The following is a 21,546-nucleotide window of genomic DNA, read 5'->3' as shown; positions in this document are numbered from 1 at the left end:
ATTCGCGACCTATGAATTAAGACGGTCTCCAGTTGTTTAGATGACACATTGAAGAATGAAGTTTAAAAAAGAAGATTAGTTAAGGGATTGTATATGGGATCTGCTGCCGATCGAGCTCGTTACTTGTTTCCCAAGGACGGATCTCGCAGCATGTGTTGGTCTTCGCCAGTCCAGGAAGGAGCCGCGATGGAGCGATGGCGATCTCCAGACGCAATCAGACAGTGATCTCGGAGCTTAAAAAAAACGCATCCACGCACCACATGGAGATCCTATAAACAGCACTAGGCATGAACCATCCTCTCCGACCGGACGTGCGTCATCAGTTGCGTATGCACAAGTGAATAGGTATAATAAACTAATCTCGGACTGTGTATATGTAGCAAACTAGTAACGAAGGAAGAATGGCGCCACACACTGCCACCGCCACTGTCATACAGATACAGCACACTAGCTAACACCAACTTGCACATCACAGCCGTCATGGATAAGGCCTATGTCGCCGCCCTCTCCGTCGCCTTCCTCTTCTTGGTCCACTACCTCGTGGGCCGCGCCGCCGCCGGCGGCGGCAAGGGGAGGAAGCGGCTGCCACCGAGCCCTCTGGCCATCCCGTTCCTCGGCCACCTCCACCTCGTCAAGACGCCGTTCCACTCGGCGCTGGGCCGCCTCGCGGAGCGCCACGGCCCGGTGTTCTCCCTGCGCATGGGGTGCCGCCGCGCGGTGGTCGTGTCCTCGCCGGAGTGCGCCAGGGCGTGCTTCACGGAGCACGACATGAGCTTCGCCAACCGCCCGCGCTTCGAGTCCATGCGCCTCGTGTCCTTCGACGGCGCCATGCTCTCGGTGTCCAGCTACGGGCCCTACTGGCGCACCCTCCGCCGCGTCGCCGCCGTGCAGCTCCTCTCCGCGCACCGCGTCGCCTGCATGTCCCCCGTCATCTGCGCCGAGGTGCGCGCCATGGTGCGCCGGATGGCTCGCCTAGCCGCGGGCGGCGCCGCGCGCGTCCAGCTCAGGCGGCGCCTGTTCGAGCTCTCCCTCGGCGTGCTCATGGAGACCATCGCGCGGACCAAGACCTCCCGCTCCGAGGCTTGCGCCGCCGACACTGACGTGTCGCCCGAGGCGAGCGAGTTGACGCGGATCTCCGAAGAGATCATGCCGTACCTCGGCACGGCCAACCTGTGGGACTACCTGCCGTTCCTGCGGTGGTTCGACGTGTTCGGCGTGAGGAACAAGCTCATGGCCGCCGTGAGGTGGAGGGACGCGTTCCTGCGGCGGCTCATCGACGCAGAGCGCCGGAGGATGGACGGTGACGGCGACGGCGAGAAGAAGAGCATGATCGCCGTGCTGCTCTCTTTGCAGAAGTCGGAGCCGGAGCTGTACACGGATACCATGATCATGGCGCTGTGCGGGGTGAGTGTTTCGGATAGTACTTTCTTTCGGGCAACGTTTGCTAATAAGGGAACATATTCTATGATGCAAAAAAAAATCACTAAACGAAAGGAGTAGTGATAAAATGTGTGTCGTTTTCTTCTTTTTCCCCTGTGATTTGAAGGACTTGTTTGGCGCCGGGACGGAGACCACATCGGTCACGACAGAATGGGCCATGTCGCTTCTTCTGAGCCACCCGGAGGCTCTGAAGAAGGCACAGGCAGAGATCGACGCGGTGGTGGGCAACTCCCGCCGCCTGATCACCGCCGACGACGTGCCCCGCCTCGGCTACCTGCACTGCGTCATCAACGAGACCCTGCGCATGTACCCGGCCGCTCCGCTGCTGCTGCCGCACGAGTCGGCGGCGGACTGCAAGGTCGGCGGCTACGACGTGCCCCGCGGGACGCTGCTGATCGTGAACGCGTACGCCATCCACAGGGACCCCGCGGTGTGGGAGGACCCGGGCAGCTTCTTGCCGGAGCGGTTCGAGGACGGCAAGGCCGAGGGGCGGCTGCTGATGCCGTTCGGGATGGGGCGGCGCAAGTGCCCCGGCGAGACGCTCGCGCTGCGGACCGTCGGGCTGGTGCTTGCCACGCTGCTCCAGTGCTTCGACTGGGACACGGTTGATGGAGCTGAGGTTGACATGACGGAGAGCGGCGGGCTGACCATGCCCCGGGCCGTCCCGTTGGAGGCCATGTGCAAGCCTCGTGCAGCTATGTGCGATGTTCTTCGGGAGCTCTAATATTCTGGCACATCCTAGGTTCTCGCTCTATAGGTGAAAGTTTCATATGTAGTTTCGTAGAAGTATGCATGTCTGATGGTCTGCGCTGAACTAAGTACATTATCATCTAGTACAAAATATCGTACATATACCCGCATATATGTAAACAACTAGTACTCAATTAGTACTAGTCGTTGTTTCCCAGCGTGCTTTAGCAAATTTAATCTTCGGCGAACGAGAAATTTGCTATTATGGAGATCCTCACGTGTGGCTTCGACGTTTTAGAGGCGTAGGCAAGAGATTAGCTGATATAGAAAAGCAGGGAATAGGCCACTCGCTAAAACGAACAAGAACACTCTATTACTTGATGACCTCTTTGATTAAAATCATGGATACTCACGTCGTCTGCATCCGTTACCTCTCTCCAAGCAGACGTCGTTCTTTTCTCTGGAATGCAGCAGCCGTCTTCCTCGTCCTTGCAACAGCCGCTAGCCCAGGACGACGCGTCGGACCAGGGGCTCGATTGGGGGAAGAAGAAGTGCTCGGCTGGGAGAAACGTCGGGGCGCTATGGGAGCACGGAGAAGATTCGACGAGCAGACTGGGCGAGCACCAGGAAATTTGCGCCGTGGGCCTCTTCGCCGGCTCCCTCCTCCTCACCGTCGTCGCTGCCCCCATCGCCTCCCTCGCCTTCTCCCTCCCCTCCATCCCCAAACCCAAGGTTCCACCTCCCTTTCCTAGCTTGGGCGCATACATTCGTTTGGGAATCATAAAACTAACCCCGGTGATAAATTGATAACGTGGGTCTGTATGGATCAGTTGCCCCCTATAACAATGTGTCGCTGGTTGGTAATCCTATAGAAATCAAGCAATGGCCCCATTGGTACAATAGAGATGACCCTAATGGAACCGATAGCTGGCTGGCTTCAACCCTGGTCCGGTTCAAACGTTTCCCTCACGATTGATTCATGGTATCTTGTTTCATGTAGACAAATTAGGATTTTATTTTATTGTTTTAGGTTCTAAAGATGCGAGCTTTGTCTTTGTTATATGTTGCAAGATGTAGGTGGACTCCTTACAGCACCTGGCCCTCCTTTTTCTGCAAGATTCTTGCAGTATTTGTGTGCTTTTGTGTATTCCTGTTAAAAGTGACAAGACCTGGAAGGGAGTTATTATTCACTGTTGTCTCACAGGATGAAAAATACAAAGCAAAGGTAATAAGTTGGTACTTCCGAAATGATCAGTCACTGTGGTTTAGCCCATCTTTAATATTGCCATGGCTTCTTTCACACACAAAATAATTATTCCACAATATTGTAAAAATGGTGATATAATAGTTTGGTGTGAATTGATCATCCTGCATTGTAGCTCCATGAGATTTACAGCTCTCTCTTAAGATAGAAAGGTAATTATCTAAAAAATGTAAGTTACTAAATAGCAGTAATAAACTCAAAAGTCAGTTTTCAGAAACATTGTGATCAGTTGATTACTTTGTTTCTGGTGTTATATGTGTTGTTTTATATTCAAATAGTGGCTCATGGTGGTCCTCGGGTCTTGCATCACTCGATCGAATGGCAAATGCAATGCTCCATACTTCTAGGGAAATTTAGTCAATTTATAATCCTAGTCATCGTGCCATTCTGTGGCAAAAAAGGGGATTTGCATTCCCCCTTCTGTACTTTTATCACTTGCACAAAGTATTTTATACATGAACTAGATCACCTGAAAGGATCAATAAAGGTTGTTTACACTGAACATGCATGTTCTGGGAGATGGTAATGAACATCTTTTTTTGTATTTCTTTTCAAATGACAGCTCTGCTTCCTGTGGCTTGTCATTGCATTTCACTTGGGCCGGCTGCAGACTAATCTTGCCAGGCTTCAGGCTGCTTCTGCTCCGTCCTACTCCTGAACAGGTATATAGCGACCAAAAAATGGTGTCTCGTTACCTTTCATGTTCTTGTGCTCACTGCAAGGGTTCTGAGTTTTGACTGAACATAGGAAGCTGCTGCGAGTGTCTTTGGAGATGTGCTTACAGACAAATTTAATCCGAAAAGCTGCTTCGACATTCTGTTCCTGCACCGTCTTTGCTTTCCCTTCCATCTTTGCAGAGAAACAAGCTCGCTAGCTGCTGGAGATGGAGCCAGCAGAGAGGTCCAAGAAGAGGGTGCATCCATGGATCAATGCCAGCGTGCACTTCTTGCTCTGCTTCGCAGTTGGCGCCCTCCTCGCAGTCGCGCCGCTTGCCGCCACCGGAGCCTCGTCGGCCTCCAGCATCCGCTCCGCGTTTCTCGGTCCGACGCGTCCTGGGCTAGCGGCTGTTGCAAGGACGAGGAAGACGGTTGTTGCATTCCAGAGAAAAGAACGACGGCTGCTAGGAGAGAGGTAACGGATGTAGACGACGTGAGTATCCATGATTTTAATCAAAGAGGTTACCAAGTAATGGAGTGTTCTTGTTCGTTTTAGCGAGTGGCCTATTCCCTGTTTTTCCATATCAGCTAATCACTCGCCTACGCCTCCAAAACGTCGAAGCCGCACGTGAGGATCTCCATAATAGCAAATTTCTCTCGGCGAACTGTCTTGTGCCTTCTCATTTAGTATCTCCTAACTTTATTCTCTAAATTATTGTTTTTATTTAAATAAAAATCGCTCTTTATATTCTTTACTCTTCAATATTTTATCTATATCTTACTCATACTTGTATTGCTATTTAAATATTGAGGTGAATGAGAGAGAAGAGGAGAGTGAGAAGCGGACGGTAAACTTACAACCAACTTAAACACACGAACCAAAAATCTTTTTGTCAGTTATCATAATTAGAGATACCTGGATTACACACCTAAGCACACTTAACCCCTAAGTTACCATGGGACACGTTCCCCGAGGTCAAGAATGTATAAGCCACGATTCGTCCGAGACCCAACTCCGTGGTAGCTTGAAACTCCGCCTCGCCCGAGCCTGCCCTCGAACGAGAGCAGCGCCCGAGGAAATCCTCGTCTCGCCCGAGGTCCCCACTTCACGGAACGACAGTTTCCACCTCGTTCGAGCCTGCCTCGAACAGGAGGGCAACCCCCAAGCCCGCCCTCAATCAAAAGTTGCACGACCGCGGGATATGAGTATTCAATGCATATACCTACCCCACATGACATCGCACGCAAACAGGTGCGACATGACCGCGGTCCTGTCCACTTTCACCAACTACGATAACGCATGTCCGGAAAAAACGATTGCTGCTCCCCCGCATCATATGCCAACTCCGGATGGGACGCGCGTGCGACAAAACATGGAATGACCCTCAGGAGGAAACTACGCCTCGCCCGAAGCCGGCTTATCCTCGGGACAAACTCTGCCTCGCCCGAGCTCGACCTCGGCCAACTGCCCCCGCGAATCCCCTAAAAGGCCACTTCTTCAACTTTTCCCCGCACGACTGCGAGCCCCAGAGCAGGCTCGGTCATGGCCTCGGGAAGACGTTCGCGCTCACTCGAGCGTGGTTTTAACCTTGATAATATCGACAAAAGGACGCTCGACGTCACTAGAAGCTATAGAGTTGACGTCAGATACTCTACGTATTGCCAGAACCTTTTCGCCATACTTACCATTGCTCCAACCACTATGGCTCGGACAACCTCCTCGTTGGACAGGCTCGGATACGTATCCTAACCCTAGGCACTGCCCTCAGCTCTCTGTACGGTCAAAGATGCAAATACAGGAACCAACCAACCCTTCCCTGCTCAAGTCAACAACAAGTACAAAGGCCATACCGGCTACAGGGGCTCGAACACGCCTCCTCTCTTGTATACGACAAACCCCGGCGCCCCTAGTGGCCCTTAGGCTATATAAATAGAGTAGTATGGGGCTTCGTGTAGGGGAGAAGACTTCATGGTTTTCACCTCCACGTGGATATCGACACTTGCCTCATTCAATCCCAGGGACTTGGGATCCTTTCCTTCTCCCGACCAGCTTGTATTCCCTATTACAAGCACTTAGGTGCAAGTAATATAAGTCCCATCCCCTTTTACTGAAAGTAGGGCCTTCCTTGCCCGAACCAGGATAAAGACTTGTGTTACCTTGCATCACCCATCTGGGCCTGGACACGCAGCACTAATTCACTAGTCGGTAGGATTCTTGGTCAAAACACAGACACTTTGTGAGTGAGACATATGGGGTCCTACATTAACAATGAAGAGCTAACCACACGTACTAAGAAGAAAGGCTGCAAAGGTCTTTATATGGTTTCGGCCAACAGTCGGCTATATTATTAACCTTGCAAGGGTCTTAGCCGCACATTTAAAACATTGATGAGTAAGGCATGGAATAGCTAAGCTAATATAGGACATGGCTTCGGCACGACAAAGCATGGAGCTCTAACCGGAGAGTTGAGAAACTGTTATACCTACGATACGAACGATAATTAAAAATATTGTAATGCCCAAAATTTTACATTGGAAAAAAATAATGATATAAATAAATAAATACATTCAGGTTAGTGTTTTGGGAATTTTTCTTTTGAAACCTTTGAAGATTTATTAGTTTCCTTTTCTTTTCATAAATCAGATAATAATAGTCAAATAACCAATAAATAAATAAAGAAAAATACATATCACACTGAAGAAATTGTTGTGATACATTTTATTGGAATAAAGAATCATAGTTTAAACTTGACCTCAAAATTTCAAATGAAAACATAGAATAGAAAATAGAAAGGAATTCCTTCCATGAGTAAATAACAAGGAAAATAATATGCAAAGAAAAATATATATGAGTGCTTATAATTCTTCCTACTGGAACCTTATTTGGGAATTTAACCTGGGTTTGAAATCACAAACAAATTTGAATTCAAATACTAGAGTTTGAAATATAGGGAGAAAAGATAAAAAGAAAAAGAATAGAAGACCTACATGGGCCGACTGCCTCAGTTCTGGCCCACTTCTTTACCTCGCGCGGCCCAGCTCCCACCATAGCGCCGACAGGCGGGACCCGCAGGTCAGTCACCCCGCGCCCAGCCTCTTTGTCCACTCGCTCGAGCCAACGTCGCAGACAACCGGGGCCCATTGGTCAGGAAGATCTCGCGTGCGCCTTGGACACCTACGGGTGGGCCCGATTTGTCATCCTCGGTTCACCTCTGCGCGTTTCCCTTTTGTGCCACTGCCGGTGGGGCCCATCTACCAGGTCCGTCTTCCTCGCGGGCGACCAAAACAAACTCCACGCGATTTCTACTGGGATTCACGGTCTTCGCGCGAGGGAGGCCGAGTCTGTCGCGCAATGACTGCTATAATCCATGTATTGCCTCGGGTGATTTATACCGCGTTGTTGCGCCCTGCTCATCCCTAACCATGCCCAGCATCATTACCGTGAGGAACAGGAAAGAGAGATAGCTACAGCCGCCGCCCTTTGGCCCTGTTATCGCGTTCTGGTTCCGGGGAAGTGCTCGATTGGTGTCGCCTGCACGTCTGGAAACCTTCCGTGACCTTTCCGGGTGCGATTGGGGGCCGGCGACGTCGGAATCGCTCGCCGTAGCTCAAGCGCCGCCGCGGGTCCGCTCTTCTCCGTAGCCAGCTCCCTCCATTGCCCTCCAGCTGCGGTGAGTAGCCCCATCGTATTCGAATCACCCTCCTCATTACGAATCAGGGCCTTGTTGCGTGCGGGGAGCATCGTGGCCTCGATTTGGCGTACTCCGGCGATGGCCCCGCCGCGCGTGTGGGCGGCGCCGTCACACTCTGGCGTCGGTAGAGAACGGAGTCATCTGGTCCGTTGGATTCAGGATGTAGGGATGGGTTTAGATCTGGGAGAGAGTCACCGTGGGCCGTTGATCGACTGATGATCGGGCTGGATCCATCCGGGGCATAGCGTTTCGCCCAGGGGGGTTTACCACCGTGGATCTTTGATCCTGCGGACATCGTCGCGTACCGATTCAGTTATGATGCCGACTTTTAATCTGGGCCGTCCGATTTCTATCCTGCGGCCGCGAATCCATCATACCCCTTCGCGCTGAGCGTTTTGCATAAAAGCCCCTGGATTTCTAATAAACCAACCCGCCGTCCACCGCGGGTTGAATCTGAGTCTGGGATATTTTTATACATTGGTCCATGTGTTTCTATGTTATTGGCGCCCAGTCCTGAGATCAGTAAAACAGGAAAAATAAATCAGAAAATAGATTTTTAATATAAAAATAAATGCAGAAACTTGTTTAATCCATAAGAAATTCATATTAAGTCCAAATTAGTTCATTCTGATTCCTATAATTCTATAATATTATTGTTTATCACATAGTACATCTGTTTTGACATGAAAGTCACATTAAAATTTATATTCTATTTAATCTTGTACAAAACACATAAAATCATTAGAAATTCATAACTTTCTCATTTTAACTTCAAATTGAGTCATTCCAGTTGCAATAATTTTATTTTAATATTGTATACCAACCAGTAACACTGTTTAGCCATGAAACTTGAATTAAAATTGTCCATTCGAATTAATCTATTCTAGGTACTCGATAACTCCATAAAATCATAACTTTCTAACTGTAACTCCGAATTTAGTAATTCTTGTTCCCACGATCTCGTAGCGACACGTAGATTATTATTACACAATTTGTACTTATGTTTGGTGTAATGTTAATTTTAGCCTATACCATGTTTGTCTGTATTGCTACGTTTAGCAGTGAGGACACGTGTCATCTGAAGATCATCGTGGTACCTGGAATCTCAAGGCCCAGGCAAGTTGTGCCCTTGATCACCTCTTTTTACCTACTCATGTTCTAATTAATCATAAAGATCTGCATAGGTTAATTTTGATGGGACTCAATAGGTTACCCTAGTTTGATTATCTTTATACCTTGTTTACCACTGAACTTTTTGGGTAGTACTTGCTAGTGCTTTATGTGGTTTTGGGTATGAAGATACATTATTCATGATTATACTTTTGTTATCCGTTGTTATTTACTGTTCATGTCAAGATCATTAATGTTAATTGGAACATAGAGCTTAACTTGAGAACCACGTGCCACCACAAGGGTTTAATGGGACGCCCTTGGCTGACTAATTAGGAAAGCTAGTGAAGGACTACCTTACCCGAAAGGGGCAAGGGCAGTAGGGGAGTGGTCAGTGTAGGGAGGCCCTCGGGAGGATTTTGCTGCGATGGCGGTCCTGCAAGGGATTCCTGCATTGGAGCTTCCTATAAACTGTAGCGGGTTTTCTGAAGCTAGTGGAACTTTGTAAAGGCCTCGTAGTGTTACCCTGCCTCGCCTCCTCGGTAGAGGTGTATGGGAAGTCGCGATCCCTTGGCAGATGGGTAACATGACTTGTGGGTAAAGGGTACCACCTCTGCAGAGTGTAAAACTGGTATACTAGCCGAGCTCACGGTCATGAGCAGCTCAGGACTCTCTGATGATTAATTTATGGAACTAAATTCAATTTGTCATATGCATTGCATCGCAGGTGATGATGTTACTTTTGTTCTACTACTTAATTGGGTTGGTATTTACTTATACTTAGTAACTGCTAATAAAATTTTGACCAACTTTAAAAGCAATGCTCAGCTCTAACCATCCTCATTGGTAAGCCTTACACTTCACGTGATCTCCCACCTTTGGCGAGTTCATGCACATTATTCCCCACAACTTGTTGAGCGATGAACGTATGTGAGCTCACTCTTGCTGTCTCACCCCCCCCCCCCACAGGTCAAGAACAGGTACCACAGGATGAGGCGCTTGGAGGATGCTGCGATGTGTTCGTGAGAGGTCTAGGCCGTCGTCTCCCAGTCAACTTTAGGTTGCTGGACCGTTGTCTCCTTATAATGTAATTATTTATTTATTTTGTATAGAACTCCTGTTATATATAAAGATGTGACATTCGATCCTGTGCCATGATTCATCATATGTGTGAGACTTGGTCCCAGCACACCTGGTGATTATGTTCGCGCCCGGGCTTTGGACCCCTAAAACCCGGGTGTGACAGAAGTGGTATCAGAGGAATGTTGACTGTAGGACGAAACCTAGATAGAAATGGACAACTATTATCTACTTACCTCTGCTACTCTGATTCTTTTCTAAACTTATCTTAATCTTTTCTCATCTAATTCCGCTTTACTCTGATTATTCTTACCTTTTTCTTTCTAAAGAAAAATGTGGATTTCACACTTTGAAATCCTTAACCTAAAGTGACCTTTAGGAATAGGAGACCTAATCTTAGGAACAAAAGCAAAACTATTTTTGTAGATATTTGTATACTTCAGTGTTTGTCCTTATGGTACTTGTCTGATTTGGATCTTTGATTGAGTGTGATGAGTTGTGGAGTAATGTCCACAATTACATCTGCATATACACATAGGTATAAAAAAAATATATTTATAAAATAACTAGATAAACTAGATTATCCCCCATTAAAGTATCTAGCCTAACAATATCCATCTCATCTTAAGAGATTCTATCCTACACTCATAGATCCATCTTATCTTAAAAATATTCTCTTATCTTAATAGATTCATCTTATCTTGAAGGATTCATCTTATCCTAACCACTTTACTTATCCCATCTTAATAGATCTAACTAACCTCAAAGGATTCTACCTTATCCTTATGGATTTATCTTGCCCTAATTATCATATTGATCCCACTCTAGAATAACAACCATGATCTAATCCAAATTTGAGTTACTTAAATAAGTTAGATAATGTTGGCGACAAAAATTAGGCCCTATCTAATCTATTATGATTTAACCTTGTGAGGGTTACTTAATGCTGGTACAAAGGATAAGTCCATACACTTAAGCCTAAATTGGTGACCTAGATTAACTCGGCCATATCCAACAACTTGACCTACATAATAGATCTATCTTAGCCTCTTGTCCCAATCCCGGATAGAGACACCAAAGAGCAAGATTGGAAAAGGAAAAGGATCAACCTCGTTAAGAAAGAAGAGAAGTCAAACTCGATCAGCAAGAGGCATGACCACCCAACAAGGAGTCCTTTCTCACCATAAACTGTCTTGCCCCAGGCTATTCTTGCCCTGACCTACCCACATATATCTTAACAATATGTCTCTAACTCAGATGATCACGCCAAGACTGAAGGAAAGAAGAAGGTCAACCTCGACAACGAAGAATATGAGTAGAACCAGATCTTCATATGAATCAAGATTCACCATCTAAAATGGAGTCTTTCCTTACTCTAACCTTTCTTACCCCAACCTATCATCGCTATAACCACCCCCACCTTGCCTACTAAATGGCATGAGATAAAAGATGCTTACGCCTTCTTAATCACCTACTAATTAATATTAAAGGAAAAGGAACCTTTTGTTATTGGAACCAATTAGAAACTAAAAAAAAGACTAAAAAAAGCTAACCAAACTTTCTACATTCCTCTTTCTACTAATCTCGAGGACGAGATTATATATAAGGGGGGTAGGATTTGTAATGCCCAAAATTTTACATTGGAAAAAAATAATGATATAAATAAATAAATACATTCAGGTTAGTGTTTTGGGAATTTTTCTTTTGAAACCTTTGAAGATTTATTAGTTTCCTTTTCTTTTCATAAATCAGATAATAATAGTCAAATAACCAATAAATAAATAAAGAAAAATACATATCACACTGAAGAAATTGTTGTGATACATTTTATTGGAATAAAGAATCATAGTTTAAACTTGACCTCAAAATTTCAAATGAAAACATAGAATAGAAAATAGAAAGGAATTCCTTCCATGAGTAAATAACAAGGAAAATAATATGCAAAGAAAAATATATATGAGTGCTTATAATTCTTCCTACTGGAACCTTATTTGGGAATTTAACCTGGGTTTGAAATCACAAACAAATTTGAATTCAAATACTAGAGTTTGAAATATAGGGAGAAAAGATAAAAAGAAAAAGAATAGAAGACCTACATGGGCCGACTGCCTCAGTTCTGGCCCACTTCTTTACCTCGTGCGGCCCAGCTCCCACCATAGCGCCGACAGGCGGGACCCGCAGGTCAGTCACCCCGCGCCCAGCCTCTTTGTCCACTCGCTCGAGCCAACGTCGCAGACAACCGGGGCCCATTGGTCAGGAAGATCTCGCGTGCGCCTTGGACACCTACGGGTGGGCCCGATTTGTCATCCTCGGTTCACCTCTGCGCGTTTCCCTTTTGTGCCACTGCCGGTGGGGCCCATCTACCAGGTCCGTCTTCCTCGCGGGCGACCAAAACAAACTCCACGCGATTTCTACTGGGATTCACGGTCTTCGCGCGAGGGAGACCGAGTCCGTCGCGCAATGACTGCTGTAATCCACGTATTGCCTCGGGTGATTTATATCGCGTTGTTGCGCCCTGCTCATCCCTAACCATGCCCAGCATCATTACCATGAGGAACAGGAAAGAGAGATAGCTACAGCCGCCGCCCTTTGGCCCTGTTATCGCGTTCTGGTTCCGGGGAAGTGCTCGATTGGTGTCGCCTGCACGTCTGGAAACCTTCTGTGACCTTTCCGGGTGCGATTGGGGGCCGGCGACGTCGGAATCGCTCGCCGTAGCTCAAGCGCCGCCGCGGGTCCGCTCTTCTCCGTAGCCAGCTCCCTCCATTGCCCTCCAGCTGCGGTGAGTAGCCCCATCGTATTCGAATCACCCTCCTCATTACGAATCAGGGCCTTGTTGCGTGCAGGGAGCATCGTGGCCTCGATTTGGCGTACTCCGGCGATGGCCCCGCCGCGCGTGTGGGCGGCGCCGTCACGCTCTGGCGTCGGTAGAGAACGGAGTCATCTGGTCCATTGGATTCAGGATGTAGGGATGGGTTTAAATCTGGGAGAGAGTCACCGTGGGCCGTTGATCGACTGATGATCGGGCTGGATCCATCCGGGGCATAGCGTTTCGCCCAGGGGGGTTTACCACCGTGGATCTTTGATCCTGCGGACATCGTCGCGTACCGATTCAGTTATGATGCCGACTTTTAATCTGGGCCGTCCGATTTCTATCCTGCGGCCGCGAATCCATCATACCCCTTCGCGCTGAGCGTTTTGCATAAAAGCCCCTGGATTTCTAATAAACCAACCCGCCGTCCACCGCGGGTTGAATCTGAGTCTGGGATATTTTTATACATTGGTCCATGTGTTTCTATGTTATTGGCGCCCAGTCCTGAGATCAGTAAAACAGGAAAAATAAATCAGAAAATAGATTTTTAATATAAAAATAAATGCAGAAACTTGTTTAATCCATAAGAAATTCATATTAAGTCCAAATTAGTTCATTCTGATTCCTATAATTCTATAATATTATTGTTTATCACATAGTACATCTGTTTTGACATGAAAGTCACATTAAAATTTATATTCTATTTAATCTTGTACAAAACACATAAAATCATTAGAAATTCATAACTTTCTCATTTTAACTTCAAATTGAGTCATTCCAGTTGCAATAATTTTATTTTAATATTGTATACCAACCAGTAACACTGTTTAGCCATGAAACTTGAATTAAAATTGTCCATTCGAATTAATCTATTCTAGGTACTCGATAACTCCATAAAATCATAACTTTCTAACTGTAACTCCGAATTTAGTAATTCTTGTTCCCACGATCTCGTAGCGACACGTAGATTATTATTACACAATTTGTACTTATGTTTGGTGTAATGTTAATTTTAGCCTATACCATGTTTGTCTGTATTGCTACGTTTAGCAGTGAGGACACGTGTCATCTGAAGATCATCGTGGTACCTGGAATCTCAAGGCCCAGGCAAGTTGTGCCCTTGATCACCTCTTTTTACCTACTCATGTTCTAATTAATCATAAAGATCTGCATAGGTTAATTTTGATGGGACCCAATAGGTTACCCTAGTTTGATTATCTTTATACCTTGTTTACCACTGAACTTTTTGGGTAGTACTTGCTAGTGCTTTATGTGGTTTTGGGTATGAAGATACATTATTCATGATTATACTTTTGTTATCCGTTGTTATTTACTGTTCATGTCAAGATCATTAATGTTAATTGGAACATAGAGCTTAACTTGAGAACCACGTGCCACCACAAGGGTTTAATGGGACGCCCTTGGCTGACTAATTAGGAAAGCTAGTGAAGGACTACCTTACCCGAAAGGGGCAAGGGCAGTAGGGGAGTGGTCAGTGTAGGGAGGCCCTCGAGAGGATTTTGCTGCGATGGCGGTCCTGCAAGGGATTCCTGCATTGGAGCTTCCTATAAACTGTAGCGGGTTTTCTGAAGCTAGTGGAACTTTGTAAAGGCCTCGTAGTGTTACCCTGCCTCGCCTCCTCGGTAGAGGTGTATGGGAAGTCGCGATCCCTTGGCAGATGGGTAACATGACTTGTGGGTAAAGGGTACCACCTCTGCAGAGTGTAAAACTGGTATACTAGCCGAGCTCACGGTCATGAGCAGCTCAGGACTCTCTGATGATTAATTTATGGAACTAAATTCAATTTGTCATATGCACTACATCGCAGGTGATGATGTTACTTTTGTTCTACTACTTAATTGGGTTGGTATTTACTTATACTTAGTAACTGCTAATAAAATTTTGACCAACTTTAAAAGCAATGCTCAGCTCTAACCATCCTCATTGGTAAGCCTTACACTTCACGTGATCTCCCACCTTTGGCGAGTTCATGCACATTATTCCCCACAACTTGTTGAGCGATGAACGTATGTGAGCTCACTCTTGCTGTCTCACCCCCCCACAGGTCAAGAACAGGTACCACAGGATGAGGCGTTTGGAGGATGCTGCGATGTGTTCGTGAGAGGTCTAGGACGTCGTCTCCCAGTCAACTTTGGGTTGCTGGACCGTTGTCTCCTTATAATGTAATTATTTATTTATTTTGTATAGAACTCCTGTTATATATAAAGATGTGACATTCGATCTTGTGCCATGATTCATCATATGCGTGAGACTTGGTCCCAGCACACCTGGTGATTATGTTCGCGCCCGGGCTTTGGACCCCTAAAAACCGGGTGTGACAAATATACTCTTGATATGTTATGAGTGATGAACCTGAAGCAAATTAGAGTGAGTGAACTTGTGTCGTGGGTGCATATATCGTGGGAGTATATCCGATAAAACTTTAACCAAATTCACTGTTTTTTTGCAAGTAAAAGGGGGAAAAGGAAAAAACAGAGAAGGGATGCATTTTCACGTCGTAGTTCACCATATCGTTTTGAATTTCAAACACCGCCCCTCATCGGTTTCCATTTTTCGTCGAGAAACGGATGAGAATCAGAAAAACCCAATTGGTTTGACATCTTAAATAAAAATTTAAAACCGATTTCCTGATAAAAACAGACGGTAAACCAATAAAACCTACCGGAAAAACCACTAGATTTCACCGAGAAACTAGTTTCCAGTGGTTTTTAAAATTTTTGACCGGTTTGTATTTCAAATTAAAATAAAATGTTTTAAAAGATTTCTCGGCGAGAAACCAACATTTCACCGATTTTCGTTGTTTTACAGGCTTCCATTGTTTTAAACCAAAAATACTTGTTACTTTTAAAAATAAAAGTAAATATGAGATATACTAGAAAAATATTTAGTCTTTTATCATAATTATTCATTAGTTTTATAATTTTTTATTTTTAAAATTTTTAAACGAATTTTAAAAACCGGTGAAAACCGTCCATCCTTTAAAAAAAACGAGCGGTTTCTGCCGGTTTATTCAACTTTGTTGCACCTCCTAACCATAGCGTAGTTTCGCCCTAACATGTTACACAATCCCATTCCATTTGCAACGTTGACTTTGTTCTATGAACCTTATGTTCACCCAACCTAATTACTTGCGAAAGGATCAACTGCACAACACTGTTTGCATTAACTAATCCTACCGATCGAGTTTAATTGCTTGTTTCCCAAGACCAAGACGCACGGACGACGGACCTCGCAGTGCAGGTTGGTCTTTGCCACTCCAGGAAAAAGCCGCGACGATGGAGGGAGGGATGGCAACCTCCACGAAGCCGCAACAAGATAATAGACACTGGTCAGGCTTAGAAAAATATCGTGCAGATCCTATATACTACCGCTGCATACGTCCGGCCGGAACCATCCTCTCCGGACGTACGTCATCAACTGCGTGTGCAAAATTGTCTGCCAAACTTTATTATACTTCAAGTTGTACTAGATCCTTGTCAAGTTTGAATCCCTGTGTGTGTATATATGCAGCCACGAAGGATGGCGCCACACAACCACCAACTCGCGATCCATCGATTTGCAGAACACCACCCAACAGCCAGACCATCACTCGATCGGTAGACATGGATAAGGCCTACATCGCCGCCCTCTCCGCCGCCGCCCTCTTCTTGCTCCACTACCTCCTGGGCCGCCGGGCCGGCGGCGAGGGCAAGGCCAAGGCCAAGGGCTCGCGGCGGCGGCTCCCGCCGAGCCCTCCGGCGATCCCGTTCCTGGGCCACCTCCACCTCGTCAAGGCCCCGTTCCACGGGGCGCTGGCCCGCCTCGCGGCGCGCCACGGCCCGGTGTTCTCCATGCGCCTGGGGACCCGGCGCGCCGTGGTCGTGTCGTCGCCGGACTGCGCCAGGGAGTGCTTCACGGAGCACGACGTGAACTTCGCGAACCGGCCGCTGTTCCCGTCGATGCGGCTGGCGTCCTTCGACGGCGCCATGCTCTCCGTGTCCAGCTACGGCCCGTACTGGCGCAACCTGCGCCGCGTCGCCGCCGTGCAGCTCCTCTCCGCGCACCGCGTCGGGTGCATGGCCCCCGCCATCGAAGCGCAGGTGCGCGCCATGGTGCGGAGGATGGACCGCGCCGCCGCGGCCGGCGGCGGCGGCGTCGCGCGCGTCCAGCTCAAGCGGCGGCTGTTCGAGCTCTCCCTCAGCGTGCTCATGGAGACCATCGCGCACACCAAGACGTCCCGCGCCGAGGCCGACGCCGACTCGGACATGTCGACCGAGGCCCACGAGTTCAAGCAGATCGTCGACGAGCTCGTGCCGTACATCGGCACGGCCAACCGCTGGGACTACCTGCCGGTGCTGCGCTGGTTCGACGTGTTCGGCGTGAGGAACAAGATCCTCGACGCCGTGGGCAGAAGGGACGCGTTCCTGGGGCGGCTCATCGACGGGGAGCGGCGGAGGCTGGACGCTGGCGACGAGAGCGAAAGTAAGAGCATGATTGCGGTGCTGCTCACTCTGCAGAAGTCCGAGCCAGAGGTCTACACTGACACTGTGATCACTGCTCTTTGCGCGGTGAGTGCTTCTTCTTCTACCATACGTCACTCTCTTATCCTCACAAAATACAAAAAAAGTTGCCCGTTTTCTCAGTTTAGTCGTCAACACTCCGGACTCTACTATCCGCCAAAGTATAGGATTCGCTAAAAATTTAGGTGTCTTTTTTAATACTAAAATTAGATATTGAATTTGTTGTGCTTTATGTTGACATAGTCTGTAATTCTTTTTCCCCGAGGATAAAAAATGTTAGACATGGATCTGGATATTTGAACCATGAGAAAGACTGACTGCAATTTTGTTCTGTGATAAAGAACCTATTCGGCGCCGGAACGGAGACCACGTCCACCACGACGGAATGGGCCATGTCACTGCTGCTGAACCACCGGGAGGCGCTCAAGAAGGCGCAGGCCGAGATCGACGCGGCGGTGGGCACCTCCCGCCTGGTGACCGCGGACGACGTGCCCCACCTCACCTACCTGCAGTGCATCGTCGACGAGACGCTGCGCCTGCACCCGGCCGCGCCGCTGCTGCTGCCGCACGAGTCCGCCGCGGACTGCACGGTCGGCGGCTACGACGTGCCGCGCGGCACGATGCTGCTGGTCAACGTGCACGCGGTCCACAGGGACCCCGCGGTGTGGGAGGACCCGGACAGGTTCGTGCCGGAGCGGTTCGAGGGCGCCGGCGGCAAGGCCGAGGGGCGCCTGCTGATGCCGTTCGGGATGGGGCGGCGCAAGTGCCCCGGGGAGACGCTCGCGCTGCGGACCGTCGGGCTGGTGCTCGCCACGCTGCTCCAGTGCTTCGACTGGGACACGGTTGATGGAGCTCAGGTTGACATGAAGGCTAGCGGCGGGCTGACCATGCCCCGGGCCGTCCCGTTGGAGGCCATGTGCAGGCCGCGTACAGCTATGCGTGGTGTTCTTAAGAGGCTCTGAAAACCTCATGGATCGAATTGCTGGCATCGTCTGAAGGGTGTATGACGTAGCTTCCGAGTTCCGAGCATATATATTCACTTGCCTTGTACTAGTTGATTTTCGCCGAGTGTATGGAATGGATTTTCTTTTTTTTTCTTGCAATGGATGTGAATTTTGTTTTTCTCGACGTTACAAGAAGTGAATCAACCTAGCTTCTCTTTGAGCCATGCTGGCTTCGGTTTCACTATATATGTACCTTTTTAGAGGAAGATTCACTATATAGTGGGCGATCTTTTTGGTTTAGTTTAGGGTGTGTTTGGTTTATAGAGATTAATTTTTATTCCCCCTTCTTTAGTCTATTTTAGTCCCTAAATTATCAAATACGGAAACTAAAACTCTATTTTAGTTTCCGTATTTTGCAATTTAGGAACTAAAATAGAATAAAATGGTGGGACTAAAAATTATTTCCTGGAAACCAAACACCCCTTAGTTTTTTTTCATAGGCTTCCTTATGTCAGTACTACTATATGATATGAATATGATGATGCAGATGCACCCAATGTTTTTGCCAGTGGGTCAGCCCAGTTGCAGCCAGAAGTCGAAAACGAGCCTAATTGCACATACCCCCAAGGCCTAGCCCAGAGTTGCTCCCCGGTAGGTGGGGAAAGAGAGTCTATTTGACTTCACCGATTTTCACTAAAGTCTGATTCGACTCCCCCAATCAGAAAAATGTCTTTCAGACTCTATCTTTTGGAGCTTATCAACTTTTCTTCCTGAACAATTTCAAAAGTGGTTTCACTAACCAATGTTGCGGCATATGTGCTGTCTCCAGCCTCTAAGGCTTTGTTTAGGTATTCTAATATTTACCTCAACATATATGGATTGAGATGGATTAGCGTGTAAGTTAATTTAACTAACACCATAATCCATCTTGATCTATGTGTATTAAGGTAAATACTAGAATACTCAAACAAAATATAATCACTCTTTTAACTCTCTACCTGTCTAGCTTGGATGAAAGAGAAGGTGAAGCGAGTGAAGGAGACTCCAAGGACATCACACTCAATTTTTCATCTCTTCTCCAATTCTACTATACATCCTCAGTACTAAGAAAAGAAGCTCTTTGTCTACATCAGTGGTGGACCCACTACAAAATAAACCCCCCTATAGCAACATATATATGTGTTGCTAAATGTCATTATAAGTGTTGCTATGGCCTATACCAACGCATAATTATGTGTTGCCTATGCTGCCGTTGCTAGGATGTATTACAACACATACGTATGCGTTGGTAACTCCTATTAATAACCGTTGCTAAATAGCAGCGGATACTTATGGCTACTGCAACGGTTATATGTGTTTCTGCCACAATTAGTCCAGTTCACCTCTAGAGGTATTGCAACATTTAGAATCTATTATGCCAACGCTTATATATGTTGTAAGGAACTTTTGAATTTTATTTATTTATTTATTTATTTATTTTATTATGGGTTATACACATTGCAAGTAATGAACCATAAACAAATATTTATAATTATTATTTTATTTAGATCAAAACAAAAGAGCATGTGCATTGCACATAATCAATTTCCAAACTATTATAGACTCACACATGCCAAATAATCTGAAATCAGTCTGTATTAAAAATAATAGTTTCATTACAAAATATCATACACAACTTAATTCATTACACAATGTGTGAATTGATATTTTTTCTTTGACCTCGCCGGGGTACTGTGTTAATAACTGCAGATAATGAAATTAACTATCTATGTCCTGCAGGGCTATCAAGTAAATGCCTCCTTAAGCTTATAAATCCATTTGGTTTTCCTTCTTTGAATGGAGAATTGGCAAATATTGCAGTTGCAATCTGTCAAATGAACAAGATAGGATTATTTAAGAACAACAAATAAATTATCACATAAGACAATAGAAATACTCACAGGCTGCAATGTGAGGCCAGCACGAAATTTCTTTATCATATCATGTTCTAAACTAAAGTCAAGATTAACCTGGACATAGAAGTGTGAACAGAAGTCAAGATTATCACAATATAAATCAGTTAACTTTAGTGAATCAACATATGTCATTGATAGAGTTCCAGGTATCTTTGAGATGAGGTCAAATGGAGAGTGATGTTATTCTAAAAATGGCACTCCACGCATAAAAATAGAAATATGCTCACCTGCACAGTACATGTACAGAACATCATATCAAGGCCAAGTGTACCAACTTTAAGCATGTAACTCCTCATTATTTTGTATCTTCCCTACAAGCCAATGATTTCATTAGATGTTACACAAAATAGTAACAGTCATTACCCGCATATCTGAACAAAGCTACAGTATGAGTAATTGGTCATTTTTCTCTATGTCCTTAACACAATAGCTGGGTAACTAGCAAGTCTATATTATTGTGTCAGGAATGGGAGATGCATCAGAAGACAACATTTATAATGATAGGATGGTAGCATCTTATTAACTATTTAAGTATCAAGAATGTTCTCATACATTTGTGGGACTAGTGAAACCATCTTATACACATACTGATGACAGAAGCCAAATGACAGTGTCTGACGTAAGGCATCAGCATACAATCAATGTTCAGCAAATGGCCCATTTTCGAACTAAGAAATAAAATCATCTGAAATCACGATGTGGAATGTGAACATGACAAGCTGCAAAGAACAAGAAAGTAATTATTTGCAACTACCAGGGTGAATTTAATTCATAAGGACAACAATGGACGGGGTTACTTTCAGAGAGATTTATTAGCAAACTCTCAAGGGAAAAAGAGGGACAATCAAATGATAAAATGAGAAATGGGCATTATTGCGAGTCCTTGAATTTCTCTGTTGCATCTGATAATCGTTATTAAAAATAGGAGATTCTGGTCTCTGAAGTCAATCATCTCAAACTGTCATGATTGTATGGTATCTAAAGGAAATGAAACACATAACAGAGCACACATATCTTCAGCATCCATTATTTTCGGTATGGGCTCTAAAGGAAATAAAACAGAATGGACTTTGAAGCACACTAATAGGAAGATTGCCTACTCCAAAAAATCTAACAAGCACAAAGAACCTGAGATGAAAAGTAATGGCACAGGAATCAGATGCTATGAACAATGCTTTTGGCCATTTGGCAGCAACAGTACAAGGATATGGTGCCAGGTGAGCACACGCACCAAAGATAAAAAAAGGAGCAAAGAATAGAAATATTATTATGGTTCAGTTTTGTAAACAAAATTTGGAGATTAATATTTTACAAAAGTGATGAGCTATATATGTTCTCTTTTGAGTTTAATTTTAGAAATGATCTTGTGCATTATATATGTTCTAT

The 21,546-nt window shown here is 45.9% G+C and overlaps 3 protein-coding genes across 3 annotated transcripts; all 3 read left to right on the top strand.

Annotated features, from left to right (window-relative positions):
- Positions 1–421: 421 nt before the first annotated feature.
- LOC100274473 (putative cytochrome P450 superfamily protein) lies at positions 422–2,346 on the top strand. Its single transcript, NM_001148832.1, has 2 exons — positions 422–1,404; positions 1,547–2,346. The coding sequence occupies exons 1-2, from the start codon at positions 481–483 to the stop codon at positions 2,162–2,164; spliced, it is 1,542 nt and encodes a 513-aa protein (NP_001142304.1). The 5' UTR covers positions 422–480; the 3' UTR covers positions 2,165–2,346.
- Positions 2,347–3,897: 1,551 nt separating this feature from the next.
- LOC111589283 (uncharacterized) lies at positions 3,898–4,633 on the top strand. The gene is made up of 2 exons (XM_023300077.1): positions 3,898–4,056; positions 4,142–4,633. The coding sequence occupies exons 1-2, from the start codon at positions 3,898–3,900 to the stop codon at positions 4,604–4,606; spliced, it is 624 nt and encodes a 207-aa protein (XP_023155845.1). The 3' UTR covers positions 4,607–4,633.
- An 11,671-nt stretch (positions 4,634–16,304) lies between these two features.
- On the top strand, positions 16,305–18,426 carry LOC103625869 (isoflavone 2'-hydroxylase-like). The gene is made up of 2 exons (NM_001319705.2): positions 16,305–17,309; positions 17,603–18,426. The coding sequence occupies exons 1-2, from the start codon at positions 16,365–16,367 to the stop codon at positions 18,221–18,223; spliced, it is 1,566 nt and encodes a 521-aa protein (NP_001306634.1). The 5' UTR covers positions 16,305–16,364; the 3' UTR covers positions 18,224–18,426.
- Positions 18,427–21,546: the final 3,120 nt, after the last annotated feature.

The sequence above is a fragment of the Zea mays genome, chromosome 5 (genome assembly GCF_902167145.1).
Source record: "Zea mays cultivar B73 chromosome 5, Zm-B73-REFERENCE-NAM-5.0, whole genome shotgun sequence".
NCBI lineage: Eukaryota > Viridiplantae > Streptophyta > Magnoliopsida > Poales > Poaceae > Zea > Zea mays.
Note: the sequence above shows the minus strand (reverse complement) of the source record. Positions and strands in the feature narration are given on the sequence as shown.

Coding starts and splice junctions, on each gene's coding strand:
- LOC100274473 (NM_001148832.1), top strand. CDS start 481: ATGGATAAGGCCTATGTCGCCGCCCTCTCCGTCGCCTTCCTCTTCTTG. Junction 1,405..1,546: donor TGATCATGGCGCTGTGCGGG/GTGAGTGTTTCG, acceptor TGTGATTTGAAG/GACTTGTTTGGCGCCGGGAC.
- LOC111589283 (XM_023300077.1), top strand. CDS start 3,898: ATGCATGTTCTGGGAGATGGTAATGAACATCTTTTTTTGTATTTCTTT. Junction 4,057..4,141: donor TCCGTCCTACTCCTGAACAG/GTATATAGCGAC, acceptor GACTGAACATAG/GAAGCTGCTGCGAGTGTCTT.
- LOC103625869 (NM_001319705.2), top strand. CDS start 16,365: ATGGATAAGGCCTACATCGCCGCCCTCTCCGCCGCCGCCCTCTTCTTG. Junction 17,310..17,602: donor TGATCACTGCTCTTTGCGCG/GTGAGTGCTTCT, acceptor TCTGTGATAAAG/AACCTATTCGGCGCCGGAAC.